Source organism: Cherax quadricarinatus, chromosome 6 (genome assembly GCF_038502225.1).
Source record: "Cherax quadricarinatus isolate ZL_2023a chromosome 6, ASM3850222v1, whole genome shotgun sequence".
Classification (NCBI taxonomy): domain Eukaryota; kingdom Metazoa; phylum Arthropoda; class Malacostraca; order Decapoda; family Parastacidae; genus Cherax; species Cherax quadricarinatus.
Window position 1 is genome coordinate 42,973,014 of NC_091297.1, and position 22,849 is coordinate 42,995,862.

A 22,849-nucleotide genomic window follows, 5' to 3' on the forward strand; every position below is an offset into this window, starting at 1 on the left:
CAGAAAACCTCACTGTCTATACATGAAAATAACACTGGCTAGAGTTATAACATAACAGACTTATCTGAGGTTCCTGGAGCTGTCTTGTCCAGTTGTCTGATATCTCAAGTTATGCAGGAATACACATCCAACAATTTCGCCTCCTATTTGAGAGGTGTCAGCCCAATTTTAACCCTAGAGCACGAAAATTCTTCCCATTACACTAACGTTTTCTTGGCTCATTCAAAACACAATGGCGAGTCCCGTCTGTGCAGGCGCAGAATTTCCCATTTTTTATAACATAATTTTTATTAAATACAGTATGGCCATCTATTTACATATAACTACTGTATTTCTGGAAAATATATACAGTATTTTCCACACCCAACACATTTTCTCTACATCTCGGGAAAACTGAAACAATATTATTTGGCTTAAAAAGGTGCCAAAAAAAGAAAAAGCTAAAATATTTACTATAATATTGATGGAGATAGATAACTTTAGTGATGTGTTTATTAACATTTTCTGAGTGTTGCTTCTCCCGGGAGCTAAAACTCCCGGGACCCTGGAAGATGTTGTTTTCCAGTTCCTGGACCTCATAGGATGGTTGAGCTATAGCTCCTAGGTCTCTTACGTTCACTGAGGGTGCTAAGATGATAAGATTTCGTTCGGATTTTTAACCCCGGAGGGTTAGCCACCCAGGAAAGTCAGTGCGTCATCGAGGACTGTGTAACTTATTTCCATTGGGGTCCTTAATCTTGTCCCCCAGGATGCGACCCACACCAGTCGACTAACACCCAGGTACCAGGTACCTATATGCTACCTATATGCTGCTAGGTGAACAGGACAACAGGTGTAAGGAAACGTGTCGCAATGTTTCCACCCCGCCGGGAATCGAACCTGGGCCCTCCGTGTGTGAAGCGGGAGCTTTAGCCACCAGGCCACGGGGCCTGCTGGATGGGGATGCAGAAGATATCTTTATGTGATCACTGAGATACTGTTCCTGGAGATACCTGAGAATGTCTCTCTTGAATCACGCACTGCTGAAATACATCTAATTTCCAGTAAGTTTATTTAGGTATAGTTAGACGTAAGTATACATATTATAGATAGTAAATTACCTGGGATAACCCAAAAAAGTCAGACAAAGTGACTTATTTCCATTATGGTCACACACAGGATGCGACCCGGTATCTATTTAGCGCTAGGTAACAAGGGAAGCAGGGTCAAGGTCACTTACTGTAATAATTGTAGAAAGTTACAATATTATTTAGTAAACACATAAGTAATTTTATCCTGAAAATACAATCAATGTTCGCGCGACTATTTTATCAAAAGATGCAACTCCCAACACACTGTGAATTTTTAAACCTCCTTTATTTTCTGTCATAAGTTATTCATAATAGGGGTACATGACGTAATTAAATAACATGTATGATAATTCAAGCAAATTATTTTTCAAACAAATGAAAATTATTACTTTATACGCGTAATAAATGAAAAAAAATAATGCTTTCTGAATGGTATTTTTAAAAACTTGCACGAAGGTACTTGGATGATTTTCACAATCAGATTATTTTAGTTACGTCATAAATAAATTCAAGAGAGAAACAAATAATTGCACTTAAAATAATTAAATATTTTATAAGATGTTGTGTTCATCCCGTCATTTCCTTTCAAGAGAGCGAGGCGGCGGAGCAGCGTGTGACACAACCAATATTGCTGATTTTTTCCACATAAAAGTCAGTTTGTTGCTTATTTTTGACACTCTGTGTGTCATGCAATAGATTCTTGATGATGTCGAGACAGTATCAACGCCCGGAAAATGCTCTTAAGCGGGCGAGTGGTGAGTAATAAGGTGGAATATTGTCATGTTTAGAGGCCATGTTTATGTTGGGTCCAGCTGCCAGGAACCTCACACAAAATGTGCTTCTTAATGTGCTTCTTAATGATCTGGACTCACCCAACATATCTTTAATTATTCTTCGTGTTGTAGATAGAGTAAAAAGTTTCCTTGGGAATAGCCATTTGTAGACGTGTCGTGGGTGGAGATTATTTAATCAGTAACAGTGATTTTATTGTCAACTTTTTATTACAGTCGGTTTATTTTGGTACATTTTTCAAGATTTCTGGATAAGAACACAATAATAAGGAATATTGCAGCAGGCCTACTGGTGCTTTGAATGAATGATGGTGAAAGTATTTGTTTCTTTTTCAGTTCGTCTTACCTCAGTGGGGGATAACTGTCTGGATTTTTTTTTAAATTCTCTAATTTTAGCAGTGACACTTGTAGAGAATGTTGCTTGATGTGGCAAAGGTGTTAAACAATTGTTTTTTATTTCTGTTCATTCACCATGATACTGTGATGCTTCTGCTTGTGTAATAAATAAACATTATTAGCTATACATCAGTAGGAGCCTGAATAAATATAACTTTATACATTTTCAGAATTCATTGATGTTGGGAAACCTAATCGGGCCTTGGAGGTCCTTTATGAGGTCATCAAACGAGGCAAGATGCGCAACACTTACTCTGAGAAACTCCTAGAACCTATCATGTTCAAGTATCTGGAGTTGTGTGTTGACCTTAAGAAGTCTCATTTAGCCAAGGAAGGTCTCTACCAGTATCGAAACATTTTCCAAAGTGTGAGTTTATTTTAATTATTTTCCTTGCTTTAAAAGGTAGCACCTTCAGGAAAGTCATTGATATTCCACTTGTGTTTTCTGCTGCATTTGTGCCTGTCCTCGGTAGAGTTACATACAAAAGAATGGACTTGTGTAGGAGTACATTATCAATATATTTAACTCCCACATATATGTAATATTAATTTTTATGGAGCTTTAATTTATGTAAGCACGTAATCACTAATTATTGGTGTTTATCAATGTTTTAACAAGTGAAGAAGCATACTTCATAGTTATAAATTTAAAAATTTCTCAGGTAAATGTATCATCCTTGGAGACTGTCGTGCGGCACTACTTATCACTTGCTGATGAGCGGACAGAAGCTGCGCGGAAAGAGAGTCATCAAGCTGTTGTAGATGTAGATGATCTGGATAACCTGGCAACACCAGAAGAAATTCTCTTGTCTGCTGTATCAGGAGAGGATGCTCAGGTTCGTTTTGAAAGCAATAGCATGCATTCATTTTGTAGGTACATCTCGTAAATTTTATTTGACGATTTAATACATATACTGCATTCATTTTTACTTAATGACATATATTTATTGGTGTTAAATATAGTGGATAATTATTTATGGTATGTGGGAAATGGGAGCTGCTGCCCATTGAGAAAATGGTATAGTGTAACAAGTCTTTGATATTTAGTACTAAGCACCTGTACTTGGTAGAATACAATGTAATTGGAAAGACGATGTGAATCAAAATGTACTAATGATGTGGGGGCCAAAGACTTTGTGAAGCTTTTTTTTGTAGCAAAGATGGTGGAGGCAATGAAATTCTGTTAATATATTTCCTGATTGCAGTATTATATAGAGAATATGCTGTTTATGTAGATGGGTTCATACGTTTTTCAGGTAATATATGATAGTATTGAGAAACTGCTAATGATATAATGTACCAACAAGCATTTTATGTACTATATATAAAATGAACTGTGTAACACTAATATTTATTTTTTTTTTTGCGTCATCCTTAACAGGACCGTAGTGACAGGACAATCTTAACACCATGGGTCAAATTTCTTTGGGAGAGTTACCGGCAGTGTTTAGAACTCCTGCGTACCAACTCTCGTGTTGAACGACTTTATCATGATATTGCTAAGCAGGTATGAAATTTAAGTATACATTGTTAAACATTTACAGTTGTATTCAGTATATGCTTTGCTGTATTTTAATCCCCAAGAGTGCCCTAAACATCTGTGATTTTTTTTCTTTATTTTCAAGGATGAAAATCCTGATCTTACCTTTTACTGCGAGGTGTAAAAATCTACAATAAATATACAGGTCAAGTGCATCATTTTACAGCATTGTGCTAAAACTCAGTGAAGCTTGCATAAACATTACTGTCAGCACTATTTCCACGTATAACTTTTTGTAAATTCATTTTGGCATGAGCAGGTAAAGCATTGAATTTACATCCTAAATATATTTGAGACTGGGAATTCTTCGGAAGAAGTTTGAACACACTTTGAGTATTAGAGATCAAAGCAAACATTCCCCATTGTTTAAAATGTGCAGTTGTAGTACTATTATTTACAGTTTATGCATGGTACTTTGTGAACAATATTACACACTAAATGCACTTGTTATGCCCCATAATCAGATGTATTTAAGTATGAGATGTATTTAAGTTTTTTCACTGTTGGTATGAACACAAACACGGTTTTGCGAATAACTTCTGCATTGAGTTATGGATAGGGTTTAAGACACTAGAAAAGTTCCCTAGTGTACTTTATGCAACTCTGCTTTTCGTTGATTACAGTTTGGTCGGTTATTTGAATTATGGTGTTTGTGTCCCTCTAGAAAAACTTGTGGGAAATGAAAGTAAATGTATTTTCTTTGTGTCTCCTTACCTTGGTTATAAAAAGTGCCTCACCTAATTATGCTATAGTATTAACCCTTTCAGGGTCGAGAGGCCCTCTCCTAAACTCGTTCTCAGGGTCGAAAATTTTTCGGAAAAAAATTTATTTTTTCTCATGAAATGATAGAGAATCTTTTTCCGATCATAATGACACCAAAAGTATGAAATTTGATGGAAAACTTACGGAATTATGCTCTCGCGAAGTTAGCGGTCTCAACGATGTTTACGTATCGGCGATTTCGCCCACTGAGCCCTATTTTTGGCCAATTTCAGTGTACTATACTAGTCGACAAAAATCATATTTATTTTGCTAGAACTCCATTTTTTCTATCGATTGAGTACAAGAAACCACCCATTTACCGATTTCAAGTATCCAATAAAGTGGTCAGAAATTGGCAATTTTGCCAATGTCACAAATTTCAGAAGATGCCAATTTCCAAATAGGGTCCAGAATAAGCAAGACAGACATTCCTGGCACTAAAATAACATTTTCTCTGTTCATTAGTCACGTCCCCAGGCCCCTCTTACATCTCTCTTGCTTTCCACTTTGAATTTTTATTATCACAAAAAATAGAAGATTTACTGTTATACAGACTACTGAATTAGTGTAGAAGTGGTGTAGAAATGGTATAAATAATATCAGTGCACTTGTGAAAGAATATTAGACGCGCCAGTTGATGTGTATTGGACACTTGGCATGGTTTGTTTACTTTTGAAATTTGGTAAAAATTGAACCTTTCTGCTACCTTGAGCTCAATTTCAAGGTACTTTTCATTATGAAACCAATCAAAATCATCTCAATTTCTGTAATATGTCTTCCATTCTATAAAATGAGACCAAGAAAACTAGAATACAACCATAAATACCATATGAAAATACACTGCAAAGTCGCTGTTTTAAACCAAAAACACTGCTGGAGTTTTTTTTTTCTCATGCACTGTGTGCTGCAGAATTTTTTTTATACTGTGAACACTGACCACATAGACCCATTCTTTCATATGTAGGCCTACCAGCTTTCACTAGATTTGAAGGAGCTAGAATTTAGGCGTTCTAGTACGCCAATAACCCGGGTGCGTAAGCCGCACTAGTACATTGGAAACTCTGAAAGGGTTAAAAATCACTTGTAGAAATGAGACATTGTGTGAGACTGGTGAATTAAAATACAGTATTCTGATTTTAATCCTTTCACTGTCTCTTACATTATTGGCTCCATCATTACTCATGTAGATCTACTTTTTGAGCTCAGCTCCCTCAGATATGATGTGAGCAGAAAATTTTGGCCTATCACAAAAATCAAAAATCTTTGAGAAGGTTCTAAGAAGCAAGATGGCCAACCACCTAGTTACCCATCAGTTACACAACCCAGGGCAACACGGGTTTAGAGCAGGTCGCTCCTGTCTGTCCCAGCTACTGGACTACTATGACAAGGTCCTGGATGCTGTAGAAGATAAACAAAATACAGATGTAGTATACACAGACTTTGCAAAAGCTTTCAACAAGTGTGATCATGGTGTAATAGCACACGAAATGCATGATAAAGGAATAGCGGGAAAAGTTGGTAGATGGATCTACAACTTCCTGACAAATAGAACACAAAGAGTAAAAGTAAATAGAGTGAAGTCCCAGGCAGCCACGGTAAAAAGCTGTTCCACAAGGCACAGTACTCGCTCCCATTCCATTTCTAATCCTCATTTCTGGCATAGAGATGTAAGCTCAAGCTCCGTGTCTTTCTTTGCGGATGACACCCGGATTACCATGGCAGTTACCTCCATCGAAGACACCGCCAGACTCCAAGCGGACATCAGCCAAATCTTTGAATGGGCCACTCAAAACAATATGAAGTTCAACGAGGAGAAATTTCAACTACAGTGGACCCTCAGTTAACAATATTAATCCGTTCCAGAGAGCTTGTCCTCAACCGATTTTATCGTTATCCGAATTAATTTTCCCCATAAGAAATAATGGAAATCCAATTAATCCGTTGCAAACACCCAAAAGTATTAAAAAAAAAATAATTTTTTTTACAGAAATATACATTTCCCTACACAGAAAACAATGAGACATGCAGAATAAATACATAAATAAATGTTAAAATGACACTTACCTTTATCGAAGAGTATCGATGAGTGATGAGACTTTTTTTTTTTATTTATTCGCTGGTATTCTCCCGGCCTGGGTCTTTTCCAAGTAGTGGTGACCCGGCCTTGGCTCCCTATCTGGGGAGTGTCTCGAGACTTAAGTGTCCCATGGGAGGAGGTACAAGTACCTCCTCATCTTTGGGACCAAGTGTCCCCAGGCCTAGCCACATTCCCCGCCCTCACGGGGCTCGTAGGGAGAAGCTAGGCCTCTGGTCTATCATCTGCCCCGCCCCAAAGGGGCTCGTGGGGATGGCAGTCTTATGAGCTGCAGGTGGTAGCAAGCTCAGGCTGTTGCTGCATTGATGAGACTTTTTCTTGAACACACTGGGATTTTCAGAGTGATTCACGAGTAAAGACTTCACTTTGCAATCCCCACTAGCATTACAACAACATGAGAGTTAGCCTGTCTTTCATAGGCTTGTGTCCTGGGAGTGCCTTTTCCTCCTGAGTAATGTAGGTCTTGTTTGGCATTTTCTTCCAGAACAGGCCTGTTTCGTCTCAATTGAACACTTGTTGAGGTTGGAATTTTTCAGCTTCGCCATGCCTGATCACACTGTGTATGCCACTATGATTCTTAAATCTCTCAAACCAACCTTTGCTGGCCTTAAATTTACCAATATGAGCACTAGTTCCAGGCATTTTTACCTGTTCACCTGGGTGTTAGTCAACTGGTGTGGGTCGCATCCTGGGGGACAAGATTAAGGACCCCATTGGAAACAAGTTAGACAGTCCTTGATGACGCACTGACTTTCTTGGGTTATCCTGGGTGGCTAACCCTCTGGGGTTAATTGTTTCTCGGATAATTGTTTCTCGTTAAGCCACACCAACAACAGTCTCCCCACATCTTTGAGTAGTATTTGTGGTCTCTGTTTTGTAAGCATATTTGCACCATTTGCAACAACAGTTTCCTTGATTACTTTTTCCTTGGCCATGATAGTAGTTATGGCTGAATGGGGTTTGTCATATAACCTGGTCAACTCGGAGACACAAACTCCACTTTTGTATTTTGCGGTCCCTTTCTTCAGTTCAATAGTATTTCTTACCCTCTTTACCACAGGACTGGAACTAGAAGATTTCTTTGGGCCCATGGTGGCTTATTTAGCAGTTTACAAGCACTAAAAACAATGGAATAATACAAAATATATTGCATGTACACGTGGAATCGTCTGCACTGGCTTGTAAACAATAGCACACTGGAGTGGCCAGGCGGCCTGGGCAGCTAAGGCCGCACAGACACATTCTGGATGAATGTCCTTAACCAAGTTTTTTATCGTTAGCCGAGCCAATATTTTGACGCAAAAACGTATCGGTATCCGATTTTATCGCTATCCGATGGCATCGTTAACTGAGGGTCCACTGTACTCAGATATGGGAAACTTGAAGGAATTAAGTGTGTCAGGGTATAAGACAAATTCTAACCATACAATAGAGCGGAAAAGTAATGTGAAGGACCTGGGAGTGATAATGTCAGAGGATCTCGACTTCAAAGACCACAACAATGTATCTTCCTCATCTGCTAGGAAAATGATAGGATGGATAATGAGAACCTTCAAAACTAGGGACGCCAAGCCCATGATGATTCTCTTCAAATTGCTTGTGCTCTCTAGGCTGGAATACTGCTGTACACTAACGGCCCCCTTCAAGGCTGGTAACATTGCAGACCTGGAGAGTGTACAAAGAACTTTCATGGCACTCATAAGTACAATAAGGCACCTAAACTACTGGGAATGGTTGAAGGTCCTTGATCTGTATACCCTCGAATGCAGGTGAGAGAGATACATGATAATATGCACTTAGAAGGTCTCAACTTGAGGGATTGGTACCAAACCTGCACACGAAAATCACTCCCTATGAAAGCAAAAGGCTTGGCAGGAGATGCAGCATTCCCCTGATGAAAAGCAGGGGCGCCACGAGTACACTGAGAGACAACACAGTAAGTGTCCTGGGCCCAAGACTGTTCAATTGCCTACCAGCACTTTACGGCTATTTCTGCTTTACGGTGGTGGCCTGGAACCTAACCTGCCATGTAGTGACATTGAGGGGTTTTCTGGATTTTTTTTTTTTTTTTTAATCATTTGTTAGAATGGAAGACATACTACTGAAGTAGCTTGAAACTGGGCTTAAATTAGTGGAAATGTGTTTTCTGAAGATGGGCGAGGCCCCCCGTCTCTGGTCTATTTTATGGGTTTTTATCTGTCCTGTTTCAGTTCTTTTATTATCCAGGATTTTGTATGATGAATTCAAAATGAAGTGCAAGTGTAATATAAGGGTGGGCAAAGGAAGTGATTAATGAACAGAGGAAATGTTGCTTTAGTGGCTGGCTTGCCTACAGTGTTTATTTTTAAATTGATTTTAAATTGACTTTTTTAATTTGTGTAAAATTGGCCAAATTATTGAATTCTGTGCAGTTTAGAGGGTAATTTTTTTTATGGTGATTGAATGAGCTGTTTCTTTTGCTCAGTTGATAAAACGTAAGGCATGCTAGTGAAATGTCTAAAAATTTGGTCGAGCAGAACAATAGAATTGACTTAAAAAAGGAATCAAATATGGTGAAATTGCCCATGCATAAATTGCACCCAGTCTGCAACTTTGCATTTATATAATTCCATAAGTTTTCCACTAAATTTCACATTTTTGTTGTCATTACCTCTAGAAAAAGATTCTCTACCATTTCAAAAGGTAAGGTTGACACTGGGAGCAATATTAATTTCAGGAGTCTGGACAGTCAAAGGGTTAACAAGCAGATGTACAGGTACACCTAATAAAGTAGTCACTCAGTGTGTACACAAAAAAACACATTCATGTATTCTCACACATGTACTTATGCAGTGATGCATATCCAAGTGTAAAAAAATAGTACATGTAGGCATAAGTACATTCATACATCTGCACACACAATTCATACTTGTATTCACATGTACACAATACAGTGGTCCCAGAAGTTGTATTGCAACTCAGACCCCAAAATGTGTATCTTTTTTTTTGGCGCTTTGTTTTTTAAGACCCAGAAGTGCATTTTTTATGCTCATAGATACAACTTGCAGGCACTGCCCCTCGTGTCATATGGTACTCTAATATCAATAATAACAAAAATACTGCCATCTCTATGATAATTTCTCTGCCGTTTTTCACTAGCTTAGATTCGTCAGCCACTTTAATATCCTTTATAGTGTCTTTTTTTGCTTGATAATAGAGATGGTTGATTGTGGAAATCCATACTCACACCAGTACAAAAATGTGTGTTTTTTTTATTTTGGTACTTTGTTTCAAGACCCAGAAGTGCATTTTATATGCTCATGGATACAACTTGCAAGCACTGCCTCTCCCGTCATATGGTTCTCTCCTATCCATAATAACAAAAATACTGCCATCTCTATGATAATTTCTCTGCCTTTTTGCACTAGCTTAGATTCGTCAGCCACTTTAATATCCTTTATAGTGTCTTTTTTGCTTGATAATAGAGATGGTTGATTGTGGAAAGCCATACTCACATCAGTACACTGATTCTAACTCATACCTACCCAGAATGTACATGAAGGTTGTTCTTAGGGTCAACGCACCCCACGGTTCAGTCCTTGACCAGGCCTCCCCATGGATCATAGCCTGATCAACCAGGCTGTTACTACTGGTCACATGCAGTCCAACATACAAACCACAGCCCAGTTGATTGGGCACTGCATCGTGTTTTTTCACTGTTTGATCTTAAGAGATTGCATGGTTGCTGTGCACTTCAGGGGCCATGATGACTTGGAAACACAAAAAAGGCATAATCAAATAAATGTGTATAATCTCAATTTTTCATTGCAACTTAAAGGAATTAAGAAAGCAAATTGTAACACAAAATTATCATAAATCCATTCCATCATAACTCAGGGATTACTGTATAGCGGTGTACATGTGCATACATACATACATATACACACATTCTATGAATAAATCTGCACACGCATCCAAAAAAACTGCATATGTAAATACTACACATGTATTCATGTTCATATAAATACATGTGTACGTGTTCTAAATACACATGAAAGTACAGTGGGACCTCAGTTGTTGAATGGACTAGTTGTCAAACAGATCGGTTTTCAAACAAGGAATTTGGTCCTAGTTTTCTTACTTGGTCTAGGTTGTCGACCGACAATGATGGGATCAAGTGATCACCAGAGTCCACAGCGTGGGTCTGTCAGTATAGCAACTAACGCACATGCTGTAAACATCTCTTGAGCTTTTGCTGTGCATCTTGTGAAGTTAATGAAGCCAAAAGTACGAAATTTGATGGAAAACTCGCAGAATTACGTTATCATGAAGTTAGCTGTCTCAGTGGTACAGTGGAACCCCGAGTTTCGTCTGCCCTGAGTGTTGGCGGCTTCAAGTTTAGACCGCTTTTTTCGGCTCAGATATGTCCCAAGTTTCGCACTGTGCCCCATGTTTCATCAAGTGTACCAGACCTGTCTGCCTGTCTGCCTGTCCACGCCTGCTTGCCTCCCCACGCAGGCGTTGAGAGTCAGTCTGGCTTTGTTTATCCTTGAGTGAACATTACCCTGTGCACTCATCCAAACATTTCACAGTTAATTCATTGTGTTTGGTGCTTGTTTATTAAGTGCGACTGTGAAATAAGCCATCATGGGCCCAAAGAAACTATCTAGTGGCACCCCTTTGGTAAAGAAAGTGAAGAAAGAAATAGTGCAAAAATATGAGAATGGTGTGCGAGTTGTGGAGCTTGCCAGGATTTATGGCAAAAGCAAACAACAATCACTTCTATCCTGGTGAAGAGAAAAGAAATTGAGGAAGCTGATGTTGCAAAAGGTGTTGACATGTTAATCAAAAGTAGATCACAAACAGTTCAAGAGGTTGAGAAGCTGTTGGTGGTGTGGATCAACGATAAACAGTTAGCGGGTGATAGTGTTTCGGAGTCAGTCATTTGTGAAAAGGCAAGGAAGTTGCACGATGATCTCATAAAGAAAATACCTGTAATGAGTGCTGATGTTAGTGAATTCAAGGCCAGCAGAGGCTGGTTTGACAGATTTAAGAAGCGTAGTGGCATACACAGTGTTGTAAGGTATGGTGAGGCTGCAAGTTCAGACAAACGTGCAGCAGAAAAATATGCGAATGAATTTAAGGGATACACTGCAGTGTACTACCAAAGTAGCACTGAATATCCAACAACATTGCTTCACTGTAGCATTAAGTCACTGGATCTTTACGGTCTGAGTGGAGAATTGTTTTACATTACTGCTCACCAACCATTGACCCTCCGCTCCATATACCCATATCTTGTCACATTTCATGTTTCATTGGTTCAGCTTTAGTGTTTCTCTGTATGGCCCATCTAAATCTCCTATGCTTCGCATCTTGTGTGGCACTTAAATATCCAGGGAACTCACTTTCACTTGCAGAACCCCTGACTCAGTCACTATCATAACACAGTCTTCTCACACCATACACATATCTACAAGTCACTTGCACATTTATGTTGACTGTTTTACAACTGGAACCTTCAGATATTTATATCTCTTTAAACTTATTTCCCAGGCCTTCAAGTTCTGTGAGAAGTACACCCGTAAAACTGAGTTTCGTAAACTTTGCGATAACTTACGTACACACTTGTCCCACATCCAGAAGCAGCAGGGGTCAGCGACTGCAGTCAACCTTAATAACCCAGAAACTCAGCAGGTAATAACACTAGCCACCTGATTTAATTAGTTTTAATGGTAATTATTTTTTATGGAATGGATATATACTATAGTGTACAGAAGAAATCGCAATAAATGTGTGATTGAGTACAAGATGGAGTTGAAATACAATTAAATTTTCTGAATACAGCCTCTCCTCACTTAGCGACATACTCTTTTACCAACGCCTTGGACTTAGGACAGGCTCTCTGACCAGTATGCGTACCTGAATAATGTGTATCAGAGCTGATTTCCTCTATTCTGTTGATTACAATATTAAGAGTAAGATGTAGAGTAGGATAGCAGATGAATAAGGAGGCTTTAGGAAATGTAGGGGGTGTTTAGACCAAGTGTTTACAGTGAAACATATAGGTGAACAGTATTTAGATAAGGGTTGAGGTTTTTGTGGCATTTATGGATTTGGAAAAGGCATATGACAGGGTGGATAGGGGGGCAGTGTGACAGATGTTGCAAATGTATGGAATAGGGGTTAGGTTATTGAAATCAGTGAAGAGTTTTTATGAGGATAGTGAGGCTCAGGTTAGAGTATGTAGGAGAGGGAAATTATTTCCCAATAAAAGTATGATGTGTGACGAGGATGTGTGATGTCACCATGGTTGTTCAATATATTTATAGATGGGGTTTTAAGGGAAGTGGTTGCTAGGGTGTTGGCAAGAGGTGTGAGGTTAAAAGATAAAGAATCTAACACAAAGTGGGAGTTGTCACAGTTGCTCTTGCTGATAGCATTGTGCTTTTGGGAGATTCTTAAGGGAAGTTGCTGAGGTTGGTGGATGAGTTGGTAGGGTATGCAAAAGAAGAAATTTAAAAGTGAATGTTGGAAAGAATAAGGTGATGAGGATAATTAGGTAATGAGAGATTGGATATCAGATTTGAGGGAGAGTATGGAGGAGGTGAATGTATTCAGATATTTAGAAGTGGATGTGTCAGTAGATGGATCTAAGAAATTGAGGTGAATCATAGAATTGACGAGGGTATATAGGTGTGGTGCACTGAGGACTCTGTGGAGACAACTTTGTCCATGGAAGCAAAGAGGGGAATGTACGAGAGTATAGTTATACCAATGCTCTTATATGGGTGCGAAGCATCGGTGGTGAATGTTGCAGCAGGGAGAAGGCTGGAGGCAGTGGAGATGTGTCTGAGGGCAATGGGTGGTGTGAATATAATGCAGAGAATTCGTAGTTTGGAAATTAGGGGGAGGTGCAGGATTACCAAAACTATTATCCGGAGGGCTCAGGAGGGGTTGTTGAGGTGGTTCGGAGAGAGGATGGAACAAAATAGAATGACTTTGAGAGTATAAATCTGTAGTGGAGGGAAGGTGGGGTAGAGGTCAGCCTAGGAAAGGTTGGAGGGAGTGGGTAAAGGAGGTTTTGTATACAAGGGGCTTGGACTTCCAGCAAGCATGCGCAAGCGTCTTAGGAACAAATGGAGACAAATGGTTTTTAGGACTTGTTGTGCTTTTGGAATGTGAGCAGAGTAATATTTATGAAGGGATTCAAGGAAACTGGCAGGCCAGACTTGAGTCCTGGAGATGGGAAGTACAGTGTCTGCACTCTGAAGGAGGGGTGTTAATATTGCAGATTTATAACTGTAGTGTAAGGGTGCCTCTGGCAAGACAGTGATGGAGTGAACAGTTGTGAAAGTTTTTCTTTTTTGGGCCACCCTGCCTTTGTGGGAAATGGCTGATGTGTTAATGAAAAAAGAGTACACTACTGTATAAATATTTAAAAATATAACAAATTTTTTAAATGGTACAGAGGTGACATGAAAACAGTGTGAGAGATGGTTGACACAAACCCACTACCATTATACTATGCTCTTTACTTAGTGATGAATTCGTTTACTGACATGGTCTTAGGAACAGAGCTCAGTCATTAAGTGAGGAGAAGCTGTATTTGCTGTCTGATAATGAATGGTGCTTAAAATGAGAGAAATTCTCCACAATATATTTTACACCTTTTATCCTAGGCTGAGTTATCAGGCTCAATTCCTTAGAAGGCGACTATAAGAATGCATAACAGTATTTGCAGTTGCTGTATATCCTAACTGTAAATCAGTTACTTTCAACATGATGAACAAGAAGAAGAAAAAATTGTAGGGAACAGTTACTTCAGAGTGAATGTGACTACTGTACTGAATCAGAAAATAAAGATGGTTAGAAGAGTTCAAAAGATTGAACTAAAGGAATAACAAGGGATGACTGTAAGCAAGATTGGTTTTAGCTCTTGAAATATGAAATAGGTGTCCCCATTTCATAATAAAAGAGTTGCAAATTATCTTTGTTTAGACTGAATGGGTATGTGCGTTTTATATGTGAATGATTAATAAGACTCAATTTAAATGTTTAGTTTTAATTTGATTTAATAATTTATTTTCTTTTACAGATGAACCTTGAGACACGCTTGGAGCAGTTGACTTATGCTATCAAAATGGAGTTATGGCAGGAGGCTTACAAGGCCATTGAAGATATTTCAGACCTCATGACAAAGTCAAAGAAGATGCCAAAACCACATGTGATGGCTTCTTATTATCAGAAGCTCTCTCTTGTATTTTGGAAAGCTGGTAATATGCTGTTCCATGCTGCTGCCCTTTTCAAACTTTTCCAGTTGTTGAGAGACCAGAAAAAGAATATTACAGGTGAGGACATTGAATTAGTTTTGAGAGAGGAAGAAGTGGTATTTCTAGGTAATGATTGAGTTAACAAGAATAGATCTGTTTATTACAGTATTTGCTTCAAAAATTTGTGAATTTTTTCAATTTTTTTCAGCATTGTTCGTATGCTTTTTTAAGATGTGTGTGTATATTTTTAAGTTGTCAGCTAAAACAAATTTTTAAAATGCAAAAAGCTTCTCATTTTAGTAGAAAATTTCCTAATTTTTTGCTTAAGAGAATTTGATGGTGCATATCCTTTTTTCCATAACTTAATTCTAGACTTAACCGTTCGAGGGTCTGTCCCGTAGTTCTGCGGCTTCGAAGCCAGGGTCCAAGCCATAGTACTATGTCATGAGCTCAGCTTACTCAGATAAGCTGTGAGTGGTAAATTTGGGCCTAGATATGAGAGAGTTCATCTATGTGGTAAGTGTGCACTTTATAAAACAAATCCTGGAGCATGCAGTGCATAATGAGAAAAAAATTACTTCAACTGTGTTTTTGGATTACAACAGCGACTTTGCAGTTTATTTCCGTATGGTTTTTATGGTTGTATTTGCGGTTTCTTGGTCTCATTTGATAGAATGGAAAATATTTTACAGAAATAGAAATGATTTTGATTGGTTTTAGTACTGAAAATAGCTTGAAATTGAGCTCAGTGTATTGCAAATTTTGATTTTTGCCAATGTTCAGGAATAAACATCACATAATGCATCCAATTTATGTCAGCTGGTGAGTCTAATGTGCATTCACAAATGTGCTGATATTATTTATACACTAATTACAATATTGCATAACAGTAAATATTCTATTTTTTAGTGTGAATAAAAATCAAAATGGAATTCATCTGAAAAGCCTGGAAATGTAACTAATACACAAAGGAAATGTTATTTTAGTGCCAGGAATGCCTGCATTGTTTATTTTGAAATTTGAATATTTTGAACTTTGTGTGAAATTGGCCAAATTACCAATTTCTGGTCACTTGATTGGGTAGTTGAAATGGTTGATTGGACAAGTTCTTGTGTTCAGTAGATAAAATGGAAAACATAGTAGCAAAATAGTTAAGAATTTGGGCTAATGGAACAATGTAATTGGCCGAAAATAAGACTTAAAGTGGGCAAAATCGCAATGCGTAAATATCGCTGATAGAGCAAAATTTGCAAGGCATAATTTCATCGGTTTTTGATCAGATTTTTGTACTTTTTTTTTGTTAGCTTCAGAAAGATTCTCTACTATTTCATAAGTTTTTTTTTTGAGAGAGAGAATTCTTGGACCCTGTGGGGAATATTCGGATTGGGGGTCTGGGCCCTCAAAGGGTTAATGGAGAAACTTCAATAAATCCAAAATTCTAGATTTAATGGAGAAAGTCCAATAAATCCAAAATTCTAAATTTAATGGAGAGAGTCCAATAAATCCAAAATAAATTTACAAATTGGACTAACTGTAATGTACTATTCTGGCTTTAACTGTGTCCTTTGTTTATTTACATTGTCAGGCCACAGAATTTGTCATTAAATCTTAAATTGGGGTCTGTTATATCTAGATTATGCTGTACCCAAAATTCCAATTATTCCCAAAGTCATTCAGATAAAGGTGTAACTAGTGTGTTAACATTTGAAATTGTACGAGAAATGGTTATTTTTGTAGTCATTCATGTATCTTTTCACTTTAGCTGAGGAAGTTGGGAAGCGTGCATCAATAGTGTTGATTGCAACACTCGCTATACCATTGCCTTCAGCTCATCCAGAGTTTGATAGATTCATCGAGACAGAAAAGTCAGCACTTGAGAAAATTGATAAGTTGGCAACCCTTCTCTCCCTTCCTAAACCACCTACACGTGTCTCCCTCATCAGGTAAGAGCAGAGAATTTTTACTTTTTGGATTTAAAATATGCATGGAGATGGCATGTTTGAGAGCATTGTGATACTTGAACATTAAGCAGAGACATTGGAGTGTGGAAATTAGAAGACGGTGTTGGGTTACCAAGTTTTAATTCAGATGGCTGAGAAGTTTTTAATCTCTAAATGTCCAAACGTAGATCTACGTTGTTAATGCTAGCATTCTAAACGTAGATCAACGTTTTATTTTTCCTGCCTCCAAATTTGGCACGTTTGGCTTGAGATGCCTAGTCAGCATAGACTCGGTGTGTGCAGTATTAAAAAAATCTGGGATCACTTAGTACGTTGTGGGAGCACCAGTTGAACCAAGCGCCAGCTAGAGTAAACAGCATGGAAAACACCAAGCATTCACTGATGTCATGTCCTATTAACATTACCCTTTTAACCCTTTCAGGGTTGGTGCCGTACTAGTACGGCTTGCACGCATAAAATCTAGCTCCTTCAAATCTAGCGAGAGAAAGCTGGTAGGCCTACATGTGAAAGAATAGGACTATGTGGTCAGTGTGCACGGTATAAAAAAAAACCTGCAGCACACAGTGCATAATGAGAAAAAAAAAAACTCCGACTGTGTTTTTGCTTTAAAACCGACTTTGCAGTGTATTTTTGTAAGCTATGTATGGTTGTATTCTAGTTTTCCTGGTCTCATTTTATAGAATGGAAGACATATTACAGAAATTGAGATGATTCTAATTGGTTTCACAATGAAAAGTACTTTGAAATTGAGATCAAAGTAGCAGAAATGTTTGATTTTTGCCAAAGTTTAAAAGTAAACAAATCATGCCATGTGTCCAATACACGTCAACTGGCGAGTCTAATATTTTTTCACAAGTGCGCTGATATTATTTATACCATTTCTACACTAATGCAGTAGCCTGCATAACAGTAAATCTTCTATTTTTTTTTGTGAGAATAAAAATTCAAAGTGGAAAGCAAAAGAAATGTATGAGAGGCCTGGGGACATGACTGATGAACAGAAATTTTTTTATTTTAGTGCCAGGAATGTCTGTTGTTTATTCTGGACCCTATTTGGAAATTGGTATTTTTTAAAATTTGTGTGAAATTGGCAAAATTGCCAATTTCTGACCACTTTATTGAATAGTTGAAATCAGTAAATGGGTGGTTTCTTGTACTCATTCGATAGAAAAAATGAAATTGTAGTGAAATAGTTATGATTTTTGTTGACTAGTACAGTGGACCCCCGCATAACGATTACCTCCGAATGCGACCAATTATGTAAGTGTATTTATGTAAGTGCGTTTGTACGTGTATGTTTGGGGGTCTGAAATGGACTAATCTATTTCACAATATTTCTTATGGGAACAAATTCGGTCAGTACTGGCACCTGAACATACTTCTGGAGTGAAAAAATATCGTTAACCGGGGGTCCACTGTACATTGGAATTGGCTGAAAATAGGGCTCAAAGTGGGCGAAATCGCCGATGCCTAAACATCATCAAGGCAGCTAACTTCGCAAGAGCATAATTCCGCAAGTTTTCCATCAGATTTCATAATTTTGGTGTCATTGCAATCGGGAAAAGATTCTCTGTCATTTCATATTTTTTTTATTTTTCCGAAAAATTTCTGAACCTGAGAGCAAGTTTAGGGGAGGGCCTGTCGACCCTGAAAGGGTTAAGAGGAAAGTGATGTTGACCCCGTGTTTAGTGGCTTTGAGGTGGATTTCGCCACAAGTGGTCGAGGAAATATAGAAAAACCTTGATAATAACAAATGTGCAACATCCTTTCAATTTTGGTACCACTGGTACTGTCATCCTGCCAGAATGTCCTATAACCTATGCCTTATGTAAAGAGAATTCTGGAATGTGTAATACATGTTTGGCAGGCTGGTTGGCTAATTGACTTTGGCTGTCTCTATCTCCGTCTTTGTCTGTATCTATCTCTGTCTATATATCTGTCTCTGTCTCAAAGGTACACAAAAATACAGTTATACATAGTGTAAATTACCTAGGATAACCTAAAAAATACAGACAGAGTGCTATACTGTGCTTGTAGATATAATGCATAATAAGCATGACTGGCAAGTAATACACATTTTCACTTGTTTAGGAATCGGACATGACAACTCTGCATCGTGTGTAATACCTGTTGGTTCATGAGTGGCTCTCTGAGACAGACAGGCAGACAGAGAGAGACAAGGAGACAGAGACAGAAAGACAGATAAGCAGAGACAGAGATGTAGATTAGTGGTTCAGAGCACCAACAAGTTGATAAATTAGACATGTGCAACACTGAGGTATCTTTAATGAGGAAACGTTTTGCCACACAGTGGCTTCAGTCCATACAAAGGAGACTGGTGAACAGGAGGAGTTTGAGGTAATCAGTCCCTCAGCCTTGAGTCAGTGTAATCAGTCAATCTTGAAAAAAATACAGCATATGTGCGAAGAAGTGGCTTATACACTGTAGGCAGGGGAGGTGCACCAGTTGTAGGTAGTATCACATTTGGCAAATGTAGAAATACAGTGCTTGTCACGGCATTCTGCCGGGTGAGCATCACGACACAATGCCGTGATGAAAAAGGCCTACCATACGGGGGGGGGGGGGGTCTTTTTTCGTAAGTGCATTCTGATGCGATGCAGCCGTTAGCACGACGTTACGGCCTGCCACCACACTTCACAGTGATTTCTCATTGCTCACGTGGCTGCCGTGGTGAGAGGAAGTGTTGCACTTTTGTCTCTCATCTGCCCCCTCTTTCATCCAGTGTTCCCTTTGGTTTTGGGGCTGTACATCTTTGATTATGGGTAAAAGGAAGTCTTTAACACCTGAAACTATAGTTCAAATCATAGGGCTTCACAAAGCTGGGCACCAGACGAAAGAAATAGTGGAGAATGTTGGTGTGTGTGAGCGTTCAGCGAGGACCTGGTTGCAGAATTTCAAGGCTGGTGGCGGTGTCGAGTTACCTTCTGCCAAACCTTGGCCTGGCCCCTCGAGGAAGACATCTGTTCATACCTTAATGGATTAAACTCGCAAGTAGAGGTTCCACTGTGTTACAGTGGAACCTCTACTTGGGAGTTTAATCCGTTCCATGACATTGTTCGCAACTGGATTTGCTTGTTTGCAGAGTCAATTTTCCTCATTTAAATTAATTGAAATGCAATTAATCCGTTTTGGTGGAATTCTATACTTCAATAATTTCCCTAATATCAACTCGAAGGCTTATTTATTTATCTATCTCACTTCATCTAATATGACAATAAACAATATAAATAACATAGAAACCTGATATATACTCTAAAATAAATAAAATATGTAATTCATGTAGTGGTATTGGCGGTGTCGTTGGTGGATGGGAGTTTGTCTGGAGACCAGACAAAATACTTCTTGAAAATTTTTGCTAATATCTGTACGGCTTATTTGTCTATCACAGTTCATCTAATATGACATAACAAACAATATAAATAACATAGAAACCTGATATATACTTTAGAATGAATAAAATGTCATTATATATGTGGCGGCGGCAGACGAGAGTTTGTTTGGAGACAGGACAAAATACTACTTGAATATTTCGCTATCATCAACTCTACGGCTTATTTATCTATCACAATTCATCTGATGTGACATAGCAAACAATATAAATAGCATAGAAACCTGATATATACTCTAGAATGAATAAAATGTCATATATGTGATGGCGGCGGCGGCCGACAAGAGTTTGTCTGGAGACAGGATAAAATACTACTTGAATATTTCGCTATCAACTCTATGGCTTATTTATCTATCACAGTTCATCTAATATGAAATAATAAACAATATAAATAACATAGAAACCTAATATATACTCTAGAACTAATAAAATGTCATTATATAACGGGTGGAGGCGGCCACAACCGCTCCCTCTTTGTTGTGGTAAACACTGCCATCTAGTGATGGCCTTTTGGAGCCGTCTTTTATTATAATTATCATCATGTAGTACATTATTATTATATATTACCTGGAGTTTACCTGGAGAGAGTTCCGGGGGTCAACGCCCCCGTGGCCCGGTCTGTGACCAGGCCTCCTGGTGGATCAGAGCCTGATCAACCAGGCTGTTGCTGCTGGCTGCACGCAAACCAACGTACGAGCCACAGCCCGGCTGATCAGGAACTGACTTTAGGTGCTTGTCCAGTGCCAGCTTGAGGACTGCCAGGGGTCTGTTGGTAATCCCCCTTATGTGTGCTGGGAGGCAGTTGAACAGTCTCGGGCCCCTGACACTTATTGTATGGTCTCTTAACGTGCTAGTGACACCCCTGCTTTTCATTGGGGGGATGGTGCATCGTCTGCCAAGTCTTTTGCTTTCGTAGCGAGTGATTTTCGTGTGCAAGTTCGGTACTAGTCCCTCTAGGATTTTCCAGGTGTATATAATCATGTATCTCTCCCTCCTGCGTTCCAGGGAATACAGGTTTAGGAACCTCAAGCGCTCCCAATAATTGAGGTGTTTTATCTCCGTTATGCGCACAGTGAAAGTTCTCTGTACATTTTCTAGGTCGGCAATTTCACCTGCCTTGAAAGGTGCTGTTAGTGTGCAGCAATATTCCAGCCTAGATAGAACAAGTGACCTGAAGAGTGTCATCATGGGCTTGGCCTCCCTAGTTTTGAAGGTTCTCATTATCCATCCTGTCATTTTTCTAGCAGATGCGATTGATACAATGTTATGGTCCTTGAAGGTGAGATCCTCCGACATGATCACTCCCAGGTTTTTGACGTTGGTGTTTCGCTCTATTTTGTGGCCAGAATTTGTTTTGTACTCTGATGAAGATTTAATTTCCTCGTGTTTACCATATCTGAGTAATTGAAATTTCTCATCGTTGAACTTCATATTGTTTTCTGCAGCCCACTGAAAGATTTGGTTGATGTCCGCCTGGAGCTTTGCAGATGTCCTGGCCCTAAGCGAAACAAAGCTGAAGGGGGTAGGAGAGTTTCAGTGGGGGGAAATAAATGGGATTAAATCTGGAGTATCTGAGAGAGTTAGAGCAAAGGAAGGGGTAGCAGTAATGTTAAATGATCAGTTATGGAAGGAGAAAAGAGAATATGAATGTGTAAATTCAAGAATTATGTGGATTAAAGTAAAGGTTGGATGCGAGAAGTGGGTCATAATAAGCGTGTATGCACCTGGAGAAGAGAGGAATGCAGAGGAGAGAGAGAGATTTTGGGAGATGTTAAGTGAATGTATAGGAGCCTTTGAACCAAGTGAGAGAGTAATTGTGGTAGGGGACTTGAATGCTAAAGTAGGAGAAACTTTTAGAGAGGGTGTGGTAGGTAAGTTTGGGGTGCCAGGTGTAAATGATAATGGGAGCCCTTTGATTGAACTTTGTATAGAAAGGGGTTTAGTTATAGGTAATACATATTTTAAGAAAAAGAGGATAAATAAGTATACACGATATGATGTAGGGCGAAATGACAGTAGTTTGTTGGATTATGTATTGGTAGATAAAAGACTGTTGAGTAGACTTCAGGATGTACATGTTTATAGAGGGGCCACAGATATATCAGATCACTTTCTAGTTGTAGCTACACTGAGAGTAAAAGGTAGATGGGATACAAGGAGAATAGAAGCATCAGGGAAGAGAGAGGTGAAGGTTTATAAACTAAAAGAGGAGGCAGTTAGGGTAAGATATAAACAGCTATTGGAGGATAGATGGGCTAATGAGAGCATAGGCAATGGGGTCGAAGAGGTATGGGGTAGGTTTAAAAATGTAGTGTTAGAGTGTTCAGCAGAAGTTTGTGGTTACAGGAAAGTGGGTGCAGGAGGGAAGAGGAGCGATTGGTGGAATGATGATGTAAAGAGAGTAGTAAGGGAGAAAAAGTTAGCATATGAGAAGTTTTTACAAAGTAGAAGTGATGCAAGGAGGGAAGAGTATATGGAGAAAAAGAGAGAAGTTAAGAGAGTGGTGAAGCAATGTAAAAAGAGAGCAAATGAGAGAGTGGGTGAGATGTTATCAACAAATTTTGTTGAAAATA

The 22,849-nt window shown here is 38.8% G+C and overlaps 1 protein-coding gene across 1 annotated transcript in view; it reads left to right on the forward strand.

Annotated features, from left to right (window-relative positions):
- Positions 1-1,647: 1,647 nt before the first annotated feature.
- Positions 1,648-22,849, forward strand: part of eIF3a (eukaryotic translation initiation factor 3 subunit a) — a 221,254-nt gene continuing 200,052 nt past the window's right edge. The window contains exons 1-7 of the mRNA XM_070081388.1: positions 1,648-1,825; positions 2,428-2,624; positions 2,920-3,093; positions 3,639-3,764; positions 12,190-12,330; positions 14,732-14,984; positions 16,669-16,849. Coding sequence (XP_069937489.1) covers positions 1,774-1,825; positions 2,428-2,624; positions 2,920-3,093; positions 3,639-3,764; positions 12,190-12,330; positions 14,732-14,984; positions 16,669-16,849 — 1,124 coding nt within the window. The 5' untranslated portion in view covers positions 1,648-1,773. The remainder of the gene's footprint in view (positions 1,826-2,427; positions 2,625-2,919; positions 3,094-3,638; positions 3,765-12,189; positions 12,331-14,731; positions 14,985-16,668; positions 16,850-22,849) is intronic.